The sequence below is a fragment of the Eubalaena glacialis genome, chromosome 10, assembly GCF_028564815.1.
Source record: "Eubalaena glacialis isolate mEubGla1 chromosome 10, mEubGla1.1.hap2.+ XY, whole genome shotgun sequence".
Lineage (NCBI taxonomy): Eukaryota > Metazoa > Chordata > Mammalia > Artiodactyla > Balaenidae > Eubalaena > Eubalaena glacialis.
Genome location: NC_083725.1, coordinates 115,107,449 through 115,125,043, shown reverse-complemented (window position 1 = coordinate 115,125,043; position 17,595 = coordinate 115,107,449). Strand labels below are relative to the sequence as shown.

The 17,595-nt window shown below is 51.9% G+C and overlaps 1 protein-coding gene across 2 annotated transcripts; it reads left to right on the top strand.

Moving 5' to 3' along the window:
- The first annotated feature begins 10,483 nt into the window (after positions 1–10,483).
- BATF2 (basic leucine zipper ATF-like transcription factor 2) lies at positions 10,484–16,909 on the top strand. Of its 2 annotated transcripts, none has more exons than XM_061203614.1 (3): positions 10,484–10,752; positions 12,095–12,199; positions 15,206–16,909. In XM_061203614.1, exons 1-3 carry the CDS (start codon positions 10,714–10,716, stop codon positions 15,866–15,868), a joined length of 807 nt encoding a protein of 268 aa, XP_061059597.1. In that variant the 5' UTR covers positions 10,484–10,713; the 3' UTR covers positions 15,869–16,909. The 2 variants fall into 2 exon arrangements, with proteins under 2 accessions (XP_061059597.1, XP_061059596.1); XM_061203613.1 differs by having other exon boundaries at positions 15,203–16,909.
- The last annotated feature ends 686 nt before the right edge of the window (positions 16,910–17,595 follow it).

The following is a 17,595-nucleotide window of genomic DNA, read 5'->3' as shown; positions in this document are numbered from 1 at the left end:
ACCATTTGCTCTCCACCAAGCGCACACAAGGGAAGAAAGTGAGCGTAACTCCTCTTCAAAGCCTTTGAGACACAACTAAGATCACAACGTGTTGCCATCCTGCCTCCATGAGTCTATGCTACAGAATTTCTAGCACCAGCACATGGACCTTTATGACAAGGAAGTTCACTTTGGCATGGTTTGGAACAGCAAGAAATTGGAAAAAATCTAAGTGCCTTCACCGGGGATCAGTTACCTAAACCAGGGTACCCCTGTGTGGTGGGTTCCATGAAGCCTTTGAGAAAGGTGAAGTACCTGTGTGGAAAGCTGTCCATGCCATAATAAGTGGGAAAAAACCCCGAATTTCAAGCCCATTTTAACATTTAAAATAACAATAACCCCCTAAACAATGTTTTTTCACACTATGGGATACAACCCATTAAGTATATTGTGAAATTATTTTAGTGTCACAAGTTGAAATGTATGAAATTGCCCATATTTGACCATTTTGACGACAAATATATCAGTTTCATATAGCTCAAACTAGTAGCATTAGCAAAAATTAAATAGAATGAACAGAGCAGAAAACATTGCTGCCGGTGCCCTGAAGAGAAGGTAAGTGGTGTTTGTTGAAACATTTGTTTCAGATACTTACATGGATATATGTACACACTGAGTCACAGTCACAAAAGTTTTAAAATTGCTGCAATTCAACTGTTGACTCTGGAGCAGTTTTGAGAGAAACTTAAAATTATTACCATAAGCACTTCTGGATTGTTTTACTTCACTACTAGTACTGGCATTGAAATCCTTGCTCAAATGTCAGGCTTTAAAGCCCTGTCCTGTCCAAGCTGTTGTTGTAGCTTCCCAGGGGCTAGAGTAGGATTCCAGTGGACACCAATTTGAAAAACAGCCTCATAGCTTGGTGAAACATTAGGAGACCAGGGGTAACTGTATTGAACTTTTGAATAATGATTGCCAGTAGCTAGAAATCAAGGGTAGGGGAGTGAGGGTGGAGGGGCTTTTAAGGACCAATGTAGGGGCCTCGTGACAGTATTTTCATTTGCCTCATGGAAAGGGGGAAAGGGTGCTCCTGAGGAAATAAAATCTTTGGGGAATACCTTTGGAAGAAAACTGGGAAAGAAGATCTCTAGAGCTGTAGTTATATGTAACTGGGAATATATGTATATATATTCACAGGAGAGAATCATGAGATTAAAATACCCAAATCCTGACAGCTGTGAAACAGGCGTTTGAAGGGAGAGTTTCTTGGGGCTAAGTAAGTGGATTATAACTTGAGGGTAGAGTTCTAGATGCCTTTTAAAAGTGCAAATTTACCCAATGTATGGGGAGGAAAATTTGGTATTATGGTTTTAATTTTAAGAGGTATAGCCTTTTTGATCCAGACAGTCAAGGTATCACCTTTATAATCATAAAGGAAACTTTATTTGTTACTCAGAAACAACAAGAACAACAAAAAGCCAGGGGAAAAGACCCTGCTTAAGTATAATTGTTGATCATTAAGCATTAGCAAGAAGTATATCTAGGGGCTTCCCTGGTGGCGCAATGGTTAAGAATCCGCCTGCCAATGTAGGGGACACGGGTTCGAGCCCTGGTCTGGGAAGATCCCACATGCCGCGGAGCAACTAGGCCCGTGAGCCACAACTACTGAGCCTGCGCGTCTGGAGTCTGTGCTCCGCAACAAGGGAGGCCGCGATAGTGAGAGGCCCACGCACCGCGATGAAGAGTGGCCCCCGCTTGCCGCAACTGGAGAAAGCCCTCGCACAGAAACCAAGACCCAACGCAGCCAAAAATAAATAAATAAAGAATTATTTTAAAAAAAAAGTATAAGTATTTTATTTATTTATTTGTATATATAAATATTTAAGCTTGCTCTAGATGAATTATCCTATTTGATTCTTTTAAACTGTAATGTTCATATGAGGTGGTTTAAAATCAAGTTACAGTTTTGATAAGAGGAATCCTGTTTTTCTCTCTGTTGAAACACATCTGTGATGCAAGTTTTATTTTGGGGACCACATGCATGTGACAGAGTCACCAACCAGCACTTGATGGCAGCATACCCAAGTGTAGCTTTCGTCCTACTAATGAGTAAACAACTGGAGGGTTGAATGTACATCCTAATCACTGAACCAGCAACTGCCTACAGACCACAGTTCTACCCTGGCCTGCTCCTGTACTCCCACCCCTTATCTCCCTATAAGCCTTAAGTATCCAAGGGCCACCCTGTCCCCAGTGCATGTGTACAACGTGCAGGCCACAGCAGAATGCCTCAAATGGCAAGTCAGAGTGTTTGAGCACCCTCATTCTAGGTCTCAGCCCAGCTGCCTCTTGTGGGAGACAGAGGAGGTATCCTCTTCAACTTCCAGATGACGCAATGAGCTGTTATACCCCTGTCATCCTCCTCAGGGCACATGACATCCTCAGGCCTTTCCAGAACCTTAGGAGTGATTAACGATATGAAAATCTGAGCTATTCCAACAACCACGTCCATGTCCACCTGACCTGTGCCTTGGCATCCCCGAGTAAGGCTGTGCCAGCAGCTTCTTGTCTCTGCAGGGCCTGGCCTGGTGAATGGGGCTGGGGGGAGGGAGTAGTTGCTGTGCCTTCACTCAGCAACCTGAGAGGCAGGTACCACACTTATCTCCACTCGACAGGTGAGCCAGGGGCTCCACTCACCCAGATTGCTGCTGCAGCCTCTCCACCCGTTTCCCTGCTCCTCCTCCCCAAGGCAGAGGGACCTTTTAACCTCTGGTCACATCATGTCTGGCCTCTGCTCAAAGCCCTCCACTGGGGACTTCCCTGGTGGTCCAGTGGGTAAGACTCCACGCTCGCAATGCAGAGGGCCTGGGTTCGATCCCTGGTCAGGGAACTAGATGCCGCATGCACGCCGCAACTAAGAGTCTGCATGCTGCAACTGAGCCTACATGCCGCAACTAAGACCCGGTGCAGCCTAAATAAATAAATATTAAAAAAAAAAAAAGCCCTCCACTGTCTGCTGGGTGCTTCCCGTATCTTTACGTGTTAGAGCCCAAGGGCTTCAGTGACCTACCAGGCCCTGCATGAGTGGTCCCCATGGCTCTGTGCCCCCATCACCTGTTCCTCCCCTGCTTACCAATTCTCCAGCTGGCCAGTGTATTAGGGGCCAGCACCCCTAACCCATACCTCCCTGTCACCTCCCTCTTTTCAATTTTTTGCTCAAATGTCCAATGTCTCAAAAAAAATTTTTGTTCAAATGTCACAATAAGGCTCAGCCTGACCGCCCTATTTAAGTCTGAAACTGCTCAATCCCCTACCCACATTCCCCAAATCCTTTATTTTGCTCTATATTCCCCCGTGACAGTTAAGGTGTTCTACCAGCCTATATAATTCCCTTAATTTATTACGTTTATTCTCCCCCACCCCTCCATCCCCTCTAAAATGGAAGCACCATGAGGGCAGAGAGTTGGATTTTTTTTTTTTTAAAGCTGTCTCGCAGCACCTAGAACAAGGCCCGCCACATAGTAGATGCTCAATAAATATCTGTTGAGTAAAAGGAACGGGGCAGAGGGTTCATTAACTGCTTTCCAGCTACTCACCCAGCTAGGAAGCAGCAGAACCTCATCAGCCTTGTTCCTAACCACCAGGCTTCTCAGTCTCCAGACCAAGGCATGCCTGGCCCCCACCGTCTCCTGTGAGATCCCACAGAGGGTAACTCCTAGACCAGGCCCAAACCGAGGAGGGCATCTCATAGGCAGCCCTCCTGCAGGTTTCCGGAGTGGGAGCGGGGGCCTGGAGTGGAAGGCAGGGAAGTGCCAGGTCTCCTGTGCCCACGTGTCCACCCTCAGTTCAATGCTCAGCCCCTGGTTTGGTAAAATGCCCACTCTGTTCTCTCAAATGGCACAACCCCCCTCAGCCTTGGAGGTGTCCACCTCCCAAGAGGCCTCAGGCTAATCCCAACCTCCAGCCACAGAAAAGGGGCCTTCCGAGGTCAGTTGTCACATTCCTTCATTTTCCATAGAGGAAATTGGGCCCCAGAGAGGGCACAAGGCTGCCTGAGGCCTTGCACTTGGTAGCACCTGAGCTGTAGGTGAACCCAGTTCTCCTGGGACAACTTCCTAGCTGCCTTCTGGCTGGGGCCCCCTCCCGGCTTCAGAAACCCTGGCCCACGACCCGTGGGAGGCCCCGTCCTCAATGGTGCTTCAGTGAAGGTCAGCAGTCCCGCCCCCTCTGACCCATGGCAGGTTTCTGCCACAGGTGCGAATGCTCCCCGCTCTTCTGAGGGTGCCCTGTGTCCCTGTTATTTCCACTCCAGAGCTGGGAGACGTTAGCTGCATCGGCGAGGAGTAAGATGGGAAGAGCATACCCGAGCTGCAGCAGAACCCCACCTGCCTGGCTCTGCCTCCTCCCCGCCCTGGGCCAAGTACCCGCCTCTCACTGAGCCTGTTTCCCCAGCTATAAAGCGAGGAGACTGGACGACAATCTCTAGAATCTTCTGACCAGACCGACTGCCAATCCACCTTGCCAAAGCTCTTAGCACCCTTGGTACAAGTCCTGGGCTGGATCAGCCAAGGCAAGCCCTCTCTTGTCTGTGCTGTGAGTCACTGGCCACACAGGGTTGGGCTTTATGCCCCATCCCACCCCCAGCCCTCCAGGCTCTTGCTCGTGACCCTGGCTGGCCACTTGCCCAAACCAGCCTCTGAGTGAGGCCTTCCTGTCTCTCAGAGCTCTTGTGGGAACCGACACAGAAGCTAAGAAGGGAGAGAGCTGTCTGAGGAGTGGAAAGGCTCCCTCCAGGGCCGGGGTGATTGTCCTTTCTCTCCAGTGTCCAGGATCTCAGCAGGGTGCCCAGCGTGGACTTCTCCACCATCCAAAGTGGACAGTGGGAATGTGACATCGCAAGGGAGGTACAGCCGGGGACACTGGGACAAGAAGGAGCTCCCTGGTGACTGCTTTCCGTGCATGGTTTCAGTTATCATGACAGCCTATTATACAGACAAGGAAACTGAGGCCCAGAGAAACCAAGGGCCCTGTCCAAGGTCACATGGTTAAAAGAGGCAGAGCAACAGGCTTCCCTGGTGGCGCAGTGGTTGAGAATCTGCCTGCCAATGCAGGGGACACGGGTTCGAGCCCTGGTCTGGGAGGATCCCACATGCCGCGGAGCAGCTGGGCCCATGAGCCACAACTACTGAGCCTGCGCGTCTGGAGCCTGTGCTCCGCAACAAGAGAGGCCGCGATAGTGAGAGGCCCGCGCACCGCGATGAAGAGTGGCCCCCGCTTGCCGCAACTGAGGGAGGCCCTAGCACAGAAACGAAGACCCAGCACAGCCAAAAATAATAAATAAATAAATAAATAAAAAGGAAATTTGAAATGACCTATTTCTAAAAAAAAAAAAAAAGAGGCAGAGCAGGGATTTGAACTCAAGCCTGTTTGGGACTTGGACAACCGGGGAAAATCCACGTGCTGTGGTCACTACTGCCACATCCTGCGAAACCCTGGGAGGCTCGCTGACTCTTCAGTGCTCAGTTGTTTATAATTTATAGTCCCTGCCCTCTTCCAGAAGTTTAAGTCAGCTTCCCAGAAAGATGTGTACGTTCACGGAGTAGCAGAGAATCAGAAGCACAAGGCTTTGGAGGCAGCAGGGGGCCCAGCAGGACTGGGGGGTGGGAACGTGCGCCAGCTCCCACCTAGGACTGGGCGGTGATGGCATCATAGAGCCCCCGTGAAGTCACCCAGTTCCTGGGAGGCCCAGCTATTGGCAGATTCCAGCTTTAATGAGAGCCCCCAAGGTCAAGGTGCTGTGCTGAAGTGAGAGTCAGTCCTTTCCTCTCTACGCCCTGGGTTGTCCCCACGACGTCGCTGCCCCAGTCCTTGCTCAGCATTCAGTTCATCTGGAGTCGTCCCCTTAGCAAGCCTTTCCTTTCTCACTTATGGGTCCCTGTGAAACAATAAACAGAGAGAGGGCTGGGCTTTTTGTCAGAGACACGTGGGGATTGAGTCCATCCCACCTGGGGATGTGACCTGGCCAAGGGATGTACCGCTGAGTAGCAGCTTCCTCACATCTGAATCTGAACCAAGGTGGTGGTGTCAGCCCAGCATTCGTTCCCTCTTCTCCTGCCAACAGCACCCGAGTACCCTCTGGAAGTTTCCCCTCCCTCACCCCTAGTCCCTATGGGACCCCAGCTTTAACTATTTCACATTATCTCCTGGCCACAGTGAGTGATGTCAGGAATAGCCACAGGACTCAAGCCAGACCAAGCAGAGCCAGGTCTGGGACCTTTGTTGGAAGTATTGGGAAAGTGGCAGGGGATGGAGGGATGCACCCTCCTGGGGCAGCTAAGCTGGTGTTTCAGGTGGCCAGCTTACCACCTTGAGCCAGACCTGCCTGAGAATGTATCCAGCGGGGGGAGAGCAGATAGGGTGAGACAATGACTCCTGATGACATTGCTTGGGCATCATGATCTAGCCGTACCTGAAGCTGTTATACTCGAGACTTGTCAGTAACTTAAGCTTAGTTAGATCATTTATGAAGCTAAGGATCCAGAGATAACTAATTTCCCATCTCTTATTGAGACTCCTTTGAAAGCATGAGAAATTTTTAGCAGATTTCATCAAATATTAAGTGCTGCTTCTTACATATGGACACAGTCATTAACCCTCTTTTCATTAAATGTATTTCATTAGAAAAAAAATCTCATCCCTGTTCTTGCACTCTGCCGTTTTTTCTTAGAATAATAATAATAAAATACAAGCCTGCTGTATGTGAGCAAAAAATTCATCAGTCATTTATTAAGTGCATTTGTTAAAAGTTTAACAGATGTTTATGGGACTTACTGTGTGCCAAGCACTGTTCTAAGCCCTTTACATATATTACTTCATTAAATACTTATATTATTACAGTGAGGCATAAAGAGGTTCGTTAAATGACTTGCTCAAGATCAAGTTCCAGGCCCTGGGATCAAGCCCCTCCACCCATTCTTCAATGTCCTTCCCAAAGAGCTCTTTCTCTGCAAAGCCTTTTCTGATCTCCCCAACAGGAAGTGCCCCCTGGCCACCACAGATGCCCTCACAGAGGCAGGCTGTCACCCTCCTGCCCTGCCCTGCAAGTCAATGTGCTGGGCATGCGTCCTACACCCCATCTGGTTGTGAACCCCTCCCAGCTGAGGCTTAGCTTCCACGCAGACCCATCCATGGTTGTGGGCAGGAAGTTGACAGCCAGCCTCAGCCCCACCAGCAGTCACCTGGCCTCTTTCTCTGCTCTCCATCATCCGAAGCTCCCTCGAGGTGCCCTGAGGAGGCCAGGCCTCAAATGAGGGGTGCTCATGGTGGGAGACCTAGAGAGAGGGGTCCTCATCCCTGGGCAGCTGAAGCCGCAGGCATCTCTCCAACCCCAGGAGGCGTGGGAAGGAATTGGGACAGGGTATCAATGCATCCTGGCCTCTCCCAAACCAGCTGTGTGACTGTCACCTCCCGGTGCCTCAGTTTCCCCACTGGTAAAATGAGGAGGATGGTTAGGGAGAGTCCCCCAGGAACCTAGGAAAGTTCCTGTGGGAATGAGTAAAGCAGAAGTTTTTTACTCATCCAGGAAGCTTCTGGGGTTCCTGGATGGCAAGCTGCCTGCTGGACTTTCACTCATGTATTCATTAATGGAACGCCTATTATGTGGTGGCAGTGTCTGAGGCGCTGGGAGTGCTTCAGAGAGTAAGATGGGCAACGATCCGGCTGCCCAGGAGCTCACGCTGCAGCTCTGGTTTGCGGAGGCCTCTGAGCCTCCACCCACGGGGGGCAGCAGGCTTGGGACTGATGGACCAGGCCCTTCCATGCTGGGTGTGGAGGAAGACTGAGGGCTTGGAGGAGAGAAGTGTGTCCTCCCACCAGCTCTGCCCCCTTCCGCCAGGTGACCTTGCCTCTCTGGGCATTAGCTCCTCACCTTCTAAGTGAGAGGTTGGACTGGTTGGCCCTGAAGCCTGCTCTGCCAGCCTTGCGTGGCCATTCATGGTTAAACACTACCCACTCTGTGTCCCTCCCTCCCTGCCACTCCTCAGGGAGATCAAGCCATAAACGCTGCCTTCTTCCATCTTCCTCCAGGGCTGTGGGCCTCTGAGAGGGGCCACAGGCATACTTGCTGACTGTCTCCTCTCCACCTGAAGCCAGGGTCTTGAGAGGGGAAGACTGGTGGTCCAGGTCTGGGGCTGGGGGCTTAGAGTGGGGATACTTGGGCCCTAGCCTCCCCCCACCCCACCTGCCTCCAGATGTTTTTTCTCGGTTACATCATGCATGGCTCCCCCGGATCCTTCCCTGAGGAGCTCATGGCTTAATGAGCCCCTCAGGTGCCCTCCTCAGGCAAGATGCCTCAGCCCTCCTGGTTTCTGGGAAACAAAAATAACTCAGGGAGGCTCCTCTCCCATGCCCCTCACAAGCAAGGAGGGCCAGGCCCAGCTGTCATGCCCAGCCCCACCCACCCAGGCGTTTTAAATTATGAGGCTGCATAATTAATCCTGTGTACCCATAAATCTCAGGAGTGGCAATGGATCCTAGCCAATATGCAAAGAGCTCTCTTCTCATCTCATTCTTTTTTTTAAAAATTTATTTATTTATTTATTTATTTTTGGCTGTGTTGGGTCTTCGTTTCTGTGCGAGGGCTTTCTCGAGTTGCGGCGAGCAGGGGCCACTCTTCATCGCGGTGCGTGGGCCTCTCACCATCGCGGCCTCTCTTGTTTCGGAGCACAGGCTTCAGATGCGCAGGCTCAGCAATTGTGGCTCACGGGCCCAGCCGCTCTGCGGCATGCGGGATCCTCCCAGACCAGGGCTCGAACCCGTGTCCCCTGCATTGGCAGGCAGACTCTCAACCACTGTGCCACCAGGGAAGCCCTCATCTCATTCTTTTCCGTCTTCAAATCAACTTTATAAATAGGTATAATTTCTTGGTCATCTACAGCATACATACAAGGACACTGAGGCTCCAGGTGATAGACCTGGTGAGTAGAGTGCCAGGTGTAAGAGTCAAGTCTGACTCTAAAGCCCAAACTGGTTTCATACCCACTTCATAGCATAGCAGGAGACTATTACTCTTCATGCCCTGCTCATGACAGACATCACTAATCAATCGTGTCATGGCAGACATTGCTAATCAGTTGCAGTGTTCTTTTCTAATAAGCTCAGAGGCAGCTGTGAACTCCTAAACACAGTACTCCAGGACACCATTTCCTATCAGAAGATCAAATCCACAGTATTTGCCATTCCGGTGAGCCCACACCATCAGCCTTGAGTCCTCAGGACTCAGGCACAACCCCCAGATGCTCTAGTCAGCAGGGCACAGGACTCTTCACTGTACATCAGTTGCTGTGTTGTTCTTGCAGAGGGATTAATGGCTCCACCGTCCCCTGAACTGTTGTCCCTTCTAAGCATGGTCTCTCTTAGAGACACAACAACCATACAGGTTTGCTTGGGGCTTCAGGTTTTGTTAGGTCTTTAACAGAAGTTTTTATTATGAAACATTCAGGTATACCCCAAAGTGTAGTTAATAATATTATCACAGACAATTGTGTTCCCACAGTTGAAGCAACAAAACATCCCTGACACAACCGAAATTGCTGTGTGTCCCCTTCAGTCCATCTCTACCTCCACCCCCGCCAGGCCACCACTCTCTGAATTTTGTGTGTCTCATTCTCATGCATATTTTTATACTTTTCTCACATAATTACATATCCATATTATTCAACATTACAGAAATTATTTTTGTTCAGATCTTGTTGCCACTTGTCATTTTCATACAATTGGATGTTATGAACTTTTAGGCATGATGATAAGTGCAGCTTTGAATCTTCCACCGTATCATAATTGTGAATATTTGTTGAGCCCTCATTCTACACAGGCATGCTTTTAGGTGCCTTACCTGCCTTAACTCATTTAACCTTCCCGATAAAATTATTTTTATCCCCACTTTACAGATTTAGAAACAGAGGCACAGAAAGGTGAAATTATGTACCCGAGTCACATAGCTTGGAAGCTGTGCTCTTAATTGCTAGACGTCACTCTCTCTACTGCTGCGTGGTCTGTTGTATGAAAACACAGTCATTAGCCATCTGTTCTCCTATTTAAGGGCCGTTGCTTATTTTTGTAGACACGCCTCAACTTTAGTCTCACAGGGTTTGGGGGCGGTTGTATTATCTTGCTTAGTTCCTACATCAAGCCTGTGAGTGGATGTCTGTATCATCTCCCTTTACAGATGAGGAAACTAAGGCTCAGAGAGGGTAAATCACCTTCTCAAAGCTGCACAGCTCCAGCAAACCAGAGGTGGACCGTGAACCTGGGGTCCTGCAACTGTAGAGCCCAGGGGTTCTCCCGTATCCCATGTGAGCCCTCGGTCCCCCACTGGCTTCCTCTTGGCTCTGTCCATGGCAGCCTGCCCTCCCTCTCCCAGAACACCCCTCCCCACACCCGGCATCCAGGCTCCCTCCTCTCGCCACCCTCCACCGTCCTCCTTCCAGAGAAGGAGCCCAACCGGAAGGCCAGTTCGTGTTAGGAAATTCCAGCCACGTGAGCCAACCCAAGCCTGGGATTCTGAGCAGCCGGTGGCTTTAGGAGAAACTGAAACTTGGCTTGTTGTGGGTGGAGTGGTCACGGGGGATTTAAAGAGCTGCCACTTCCTTGGGTTCCCAGAGGGTACTGGGAGGTCACAGCGGCGGAGGGACGCCCTGAACCGCGTGTGGGCCTCTCTTCTCCTGCCCCACTATGCACCTCTGCGGGGGCGATGGGCTGCTGACCAGGATGGTGAGTACAGGGGGCCAGGTTCAGGGGATGAGAAGGGGACTATGCCCCAGGGTGCCCGGTGCCAGCTCTGTTCACATGGGCTGTGTGGCCGAGGGCTCACACACCCTCTCTCTGGGCCTCAGTTTCTTCAGGGGATCGGATCGAGGGCTTTCCTGCTCTCACATTGCAGATCCAGCCTCCAGTTTAGAACTTTGCCTCTGAATACTGCTCTCTCCTAACCTACCTGTTTGCTCACTGCCATTACAGGAGCCTTCTCTTTCCTCCCCAAGTTCTCTGGTCATGGTTCCCTTGGAACCTTGCCTCTCTCCCAGGACCCTGGTACCAGAGGCCCACCCACTTCTCTCTCTGCAGGTCTTTCCCCCAGGCTCCAGTCTCTCAGTCCCCACATCACCGGGAAGGGGCCTGCTATGGCCATGAACCTAGGAGCACAGAGTCATCCACCAGGGAGGCCAGGGTCTTGCCTGAGGTCCCCACACTCAGAACACACCTCCCAGAGTGACCTGTGGGAGGGCGGGTTGGGCTGTGGGGTCTCCAGTGTTCCCTCTTGTCTGACCTTCCAGAGCCCTGGGCATTTGGGTTAAACATTTCATCTAAGTTTCATGAACCCCAGTGTAGGAGGAGGGTCACAGCTGTCAACCTTTGAGTCCAGTCTTCTATTAGAAGGGACTCGATTCACCCATTCTAGGCTGCTGTCCCCCTAGAATGCGAGCAACTTGAGGGCAGGAAGTTTTGCCTCTTTTGTTTGCTGCTGTGTCCCCCTAGCTCAGTGTGTGGCACATAGTAGGTGCACAAGAAATATTTGTTGTGTAAGTGAATATCAGCTTTGGGCCTGAGCTGGGCATGGGAATATGGAGTGAAATCAGAACCCCCGCCCTGCCCTTACAGACAGAGCTCATGGCTAGAGAAATCAACACCTTGACCGTGGAAGTAATAGCGATCAGAACAACAGCGGCTGACTTTTATTAACCCCTGCCTGCTTTATGTCCTGTGAGGAAGGCGCTGGTGCCTCCACTGTACGGCTCAGGTAGCTGGGCACACAGAAGTGAGTGACCTGCCCAGAGCAACACGGCTGATAAGGAGACGGTGGGTGTGAAGTCGGTCCTGTCTGGGTTTGAATCCTCGCTTGTGCTGCCCCATCGTGAGCTGTGAGCAGGACACGTGGGTGAGGCTGGCAATCCACCGAGGAGTGCTGTGTCTGCGATGGGGTGTGTGGACACCGAGGGAACCAGAGAGGGCTTCGAGGAGAAAGGGGACCCTCGGGGACTTGATTTAAGAAGGGTATGGCTTTACAGCTAGCCAGCCCCTGCCAGGACCCCTGAGCCTTTGGCCTCTCTCCCTACAGGACCCTGAGGAACATCAGAGGCAGCTGAAGAAGAAACAGAATAACCGTGCAGCTGCCCAGAGAAGCCGGCAGAAGCACACGAACAAGGCAGATGCCCTGCACCAGGTGGGGGATGCCTCCCTTCCCATTCCTGATGTCGCTTACCTGGCCCGGCCACCTCTTCTCTGTCCCGCCTATGAGCAGTTCCCCCTGCACGGCCGTATGTGCCAGGGGGCCTGAGTTTGGGAGGAGGGAAGGGCTTTGCAACTGAGATTTGGAAATTCCTGGGTGTTGAGTGGAAACCGTGTGCCAGACACACGCTGGGCTCCAGGGACTTGACAGTGCATCCTCAGCCCGGGCCTACCCTCAAGGCACCCCCAATTTAGGGGGAGGAGACAAGGAGGGAGGCAAACAGGGAAAACCCGGCTCAGTGACCAGCGGAGGCACCGGTTAAAATGCAGCTCCTGGCCCCTCCCCACCCAGGACCCACCTCAGGAGGTGCTGCACTCTGGTGGACAGGTTCTAATGGGGGTGGCCAAGAGCACGCTGTGAGAAACCGGTTCAGGGTTAAGATGGGCTGGCTTTAGAGTCCCAGCTGTGGCACTCATTAGCTGCAAGTCACTTCCCTCACTGAGCTTCACTGTCCTCATCCGAAAACGGGGACAATAATCCCTGCCCACTGGCAGGACCCTTGTGGAGACTAAAGAAGGCAAAGGAGCCCGGTGGGAAGGGGGAGGGCTCCATTCACACTTGCCTCTTCACCTTGCATAGTAACCTGACCTTGGATGGTAACCTGACCTTGGAGTTTCCCTTCTACCTCTGTGCAGAGAGAAAGGACACCACCAGTTCCATCCCAGGGGGACGATTAGGCTGGGTTCAGGACCTGGCTTTTGGGAGGGCTGCATACATGTTAGTCCTTATAGCAATGAGTAAAATTCAGAGCCCTCCACACCCAAAGGCCCTACACTCTCTGTAACCCTGCCCCCACCTGTCCACCGTCCTCTCCTAACATCCTACACCCTGTTCTCTCTGTTCCTTCACTGGCCAAGCACATCCAGCCTCAGGGGCTCCCCCTGGCTGCTCCGTCTACCTTCAGACAGCAGCCTAGCTAGATCCTCACTTCTTTCTGGTTGTTGGTTCAAATGTCACCTCCTCAGAAGGAGGTGGTCTTTCTAAACATCTGATCTAAAGAGACCTCTCCTATTACTCTGCTTTGTTTTTCTGGTTAGTACTGACCTTCTATCACATATTTAGATGTTGATCATTGCTTGTCTTCCTCACCAGACTGTAAGCACCCTGAGGGCAGGGCACTATTCTGTTCCCTGCTGTTTCCCCATCACCTGGACCAGTGCCTGACAACTAGAAGGGACTCAATAATTCCCTGTGGAGCGAATGATAGAGTCAGGGTAAAGTGCTTTGGGAACACATAGGTGGGAGCAACACACAGGTAGTTGGGTCAAGGTGATTTAGAGATGAAGCCTGAACTGGTTTTCAAGGATGAATAGGAGTTTTCCAAATGGATGAAGGTAAGAAAAGGCATTTCAGGCAAGTGAAATAGGGCTGGCATGGCCATAAGAGAGTAGCACCCTGTAGAATGCACGAGAATGAGGACTGATGCCCAGGATGGCGCCTCCGTGGCAGCGGTAGAGACTTCATGCATTCGTTTATTCCTTCCTTCCAGAAATGCCTATTAAGTATCTCCTGTGTGGCAAGCACAATTCTAAGCATTGGAGATACAGCTGTGACTACAGCAGACAAAAGCCCAGCTCACCCTCCCCAGGGCTCATATTTTCATGGGGGAGCTGGACAAATAAATGACCCATGAGGTATTTGGGATATCAGATGGTTGATATGTGCTTTGGGAAAAATTAAAGCAGGGAAGAGGGAAGGGACTGGGGCATGTGGGGTGATAGAAACCTAACTAGGGAAGCCGTCCTGGAGGAGGTGACATTTGAGCAGCCTGAAGGTGGCGAATGAATGAATGAGTGAACGGATGAGTGAGGAGCGAGTGACTCAGTTTCTGGAGGTGAATTGAAGCCTTTGGAGAATTTAGGTGAAGGGTGACCTAATGACATGTTTTTAAAATGTCTTTCCACATTCCACGGCAGAAACCAACTTGGGAGTGGGGCTGCGGGTGGCTTTGAGGCCTGTTAGAACTTTGAGTCCATGGCTTAAGCAACATTTTAACGCAAAACACCCTTGCAGCTTCTTCTTTTAAAAAGTGTCCATAAAGGGGGGTAGGTGGGGGAGGGGGCCAAAGGAAGTCACTGAGCCTGATGAGCTGTGGAAATAAAGTTCCTTCTGCGTTTTCCACCATTGTTGTCATCATAAATGGTTGTTTAGAACTGCACGTCGATTACTGTCCCACTGGGTTCTCAGAACCCAGGGTTCAGCAGAACAGAACCTAAACGCGGAACAGAACACACCTGTGCTGCCAACCTGTAAAACATGACCCTGGACTCCGGCCACGGTGTCTCAGTGGGAAAGTTCTGGGCACTGGGGAGGTCTGGCAGTGGCACTAAGCCGCCTAGAGGTGTCCAGGACAGAGGACATCTAAGTTGTCACAAGAAGGACATGTCAGGATTAGCCCGAGGATGGGGGTGCTGGAAGTGTCCAGGCAGGGGAGAACGGAAATGTGGCAAGGAAGCAGAGTCCATATGGGGAACATGAAGTAGGAGAATCAAGAGAAGTCGGAGAGATAAAACTGGAGGTGTGAACTGGGGCCACCATGCACAGGGAGTCATTAGAGACTTTAAAGGGCTTTAATGTTCGATTAACGATACAATCACCGAATGTCTCCTCTGGGCCAAGAGATCTGGGTGGTTTGGGGGGCACACCAGTTAGGAGGCTAGTGGAGCTCCCAGGTGAGTGGAGATCCCAGGCTGACTAGCTCAGGGACCTGGCAGCAGGGATGGAGAGCAGCCAGATCTGAGCCCTAGCAGGAGGTTGAGTTGGGGGGACTTGCTGGTGTTACGAAAGGCTGGCCAGAGAGTAGCCAAAGGGCATTCAGACGGCGGTGGTATCCTTCCTCCTAAATCAAGGACCCTGGGGGATTGGGAAATAGGGCTCTTGCTGGGCCCCTGATTCTGGCTGACATAACCCTCCCCACCCATCTACTTCTCCCCCCAGCAGCATGAGTCACTGGAGAAACGCAACCACACCCTGCGGAAGGAGATCCAGGCCCTTCAGGCTGAGCTGGCGTGGTGGAGTCGGACCCTGCACGTGCATGAGCGCCTGTGCCCCATGGACTATGCCTCCTGCTTGGCTCCAGTGCCCCCTGGCCGCTGGGGCCAGGCTGAGTGGCCCCCAGGCCCCGTGCGCCCTGGACCACATGGCTGCCAGGAACAGCCAGGCCCGTTCCGGACCCCGGTCTCCTCTCCGATGGCTCTGCAGCTCTCTCCAGATCCACAGCCTCATGGTTCCCTTGGCCTCCTCTTGTCCCCTCTGCCCTCACTGTCCCTTGGTCCCGCCCCTGTCACTGCATCCTCTGGCCAGCCGTCCCCTAGCCCTGTCCAATCTGCCTCGCCCACTGGATCCGGCCTGCTGAGGTCTTCCTCCAAGCTCAGCACCCTCCTGCCCAGCCCCCCTGCCCAACCTCCCCCTCTACAGTCCCTCGGGCTGGAGCACCCCACCAGGGGGAAGCTGGTGTCCTCAACCCACAGCCACTCAGCTGCTCTGGGGCTGGGCTTTCTGCAGGGCAGGGAGCATAAAGCCTGCTTCCTCAGCAACAGGTCGGCAAGGGCCCCACCCCCTCTGGCCTTCCCCCTGCTCTCCTCTGCTCAAGTCCACTTCTAACCCGGCTCAGAGCTGGGCTGCCCCTTCCTTGGACTCAGGAAGCAACCTCAGCACATGGGCATCTCCTCTGTTGCCACTGGAAGCTGCCTTTATTGGCTGACCAGCTGAACCAGGATTTCACCAGGGAAAGGAAGCCGTCACTGTGTGCCCACCACTCTGCCAGGTCCTGTCACCGCTCCTTTCTTATTTCAACCTCATGGTCATCCTGCAGAATCCAGATTGTCAGTCTATTTTTCAGGAGTGGGAAGGAGACAGGCTCAGAGAAGCCATATGACTTGTCTAAGGTCACACAGCCTTTCTTGGGACCTGAAACACCACGATCTGCTCCTCCTTCTCCTAGTGGGATCATGGCCCAGGCACCCTAGGGGCTGAAGTCCTAGAAACTGAGAACTGGTGTGAGAGGTTTAAGTGCTGGGAGTGGGGAGGGGCTCTCCCTTCTGCTATGTGATTCCCAGGGCCACAGAGCCCTGCAGTCTCTGAAACCTTGCCCTCGCTGGGGCTGGTCCAGAGTCCAAGCCTGGGTGGGGAGGGGCCAGGCAGGAGCCCAGAAGTAAATTCTTTCTGTTCTTTTCAGTGCCAAAGAACTGAACCTGTGGGTTGGAGTTGGGGACAAGCCTGGAGCAGTCCCCCCTGGGATTTCTACATGCTGAGTACCCTTAGCCATACCATGACCTTGGGGAGATTGCGAAGGGTCAGCTCTCCAGGCTATTCCCCAATAACTCCCTGCCTCCCCCCTTCTCCCAGGGCCATGGTGGGTGGACTTCTGAGAGCATTCATGTGATGCACAAAAGGCAGGTGGAAAGAATGAGGGAAGGACCAGGTGCAAAGTTATGTTTAAGCAAGTGCTGGACTTGAACCTGGCCGCGGTGAGAACTGTGTCTTCTCTGGTATCACCTCCATCCCTGTGCAGCCCTCAGACCCTCATTACCCTCAGGCCCCTCTGAGCAGTGCCCCTCATTGCTCTTTGGCCTGATGGCAGCTGGAAGAGCAGGGGCTTGGGGCTAGGTGGGAGCTCAGCTGTAGCGCCTGCTCGGGGATGCGGGTGGGGTGGGGGGTGGCGGGTTCTCATTTAGACTCAGGACAAACACTGTACGGGGCCTGAGATGAGAAACTCCAGCTCTTCACCCAGATTTTCACACACATGTAAACAGACACTATGCTAGTATTTGACACACTCCAGGATGCTGAGCACAAGTCTTGGTACCTAGACTTTATGGTAAATAAAGTGTTGTCCAATTCTTTTTGCTTTGGTTAGTTGTTTAAAGCTCTGGCTGTACTTTGTACTATTGAAACCAAAGGGCCTTTGCAAGAAGAGGGAAGAGTCTAGAATCTCAGAGGCGGGTGATCCCTCGTAGACCTCCTAATCCAACCCCCCCGCCATATTGCAGATGAGGAAACTGAGGCCTTGAGATGGGATGGACGTGCTTGGACTCATGCAGTAAGAGGAGGTGTCATGGCCACAGGATTGTGGCTGGCTGCAGAGCTGGGGTCACCAGTAGGTTCAGGGAGAACAGACTGGTGGGAGGGAAGTCAAGATGCTGTTGGTTGGAGGTCTGGGACAAGAGTTGATATGATGTACAGTGCTCCAGGACTCACAGGGAGATGAGGATACTGTGGCCTGGCTTGTGTCTATATACCCTAAAATTTGTCAGGCACTCTGTGTTTAACTCGAGTTAACTCAATGATGCCTCTAATAACTCTGCAAGGTAGATATAGTTATTACCCCT

What these genes read in the sequence shown, in the direction of transcription:
- BATF2 (XM_061203613.1), top strand. Translation starts at nt 10,714, where the DNA reads ATGCACCTCTGCGGGGGCGATGGGCTGCTGACCAGGATG. An exon ending in ATGGGCTGCTGACCAGGATG is followed by an intron (nt 10,753 to 12,094) that starts GTGAGTACAGGG and finishes CTCTCCCTACAG; the next exon opens with GACCCTGAGGAACATCAGAG. An exon ending in AGGCAGATGCCCTGCACCAG is followed by an intron (nt 12,200 to 15,202) that starts GTGGGGGATGCC and finishes TTCTCCCCCCAG; the next exon opens with CAGCATGAGTCACTGGAGAA.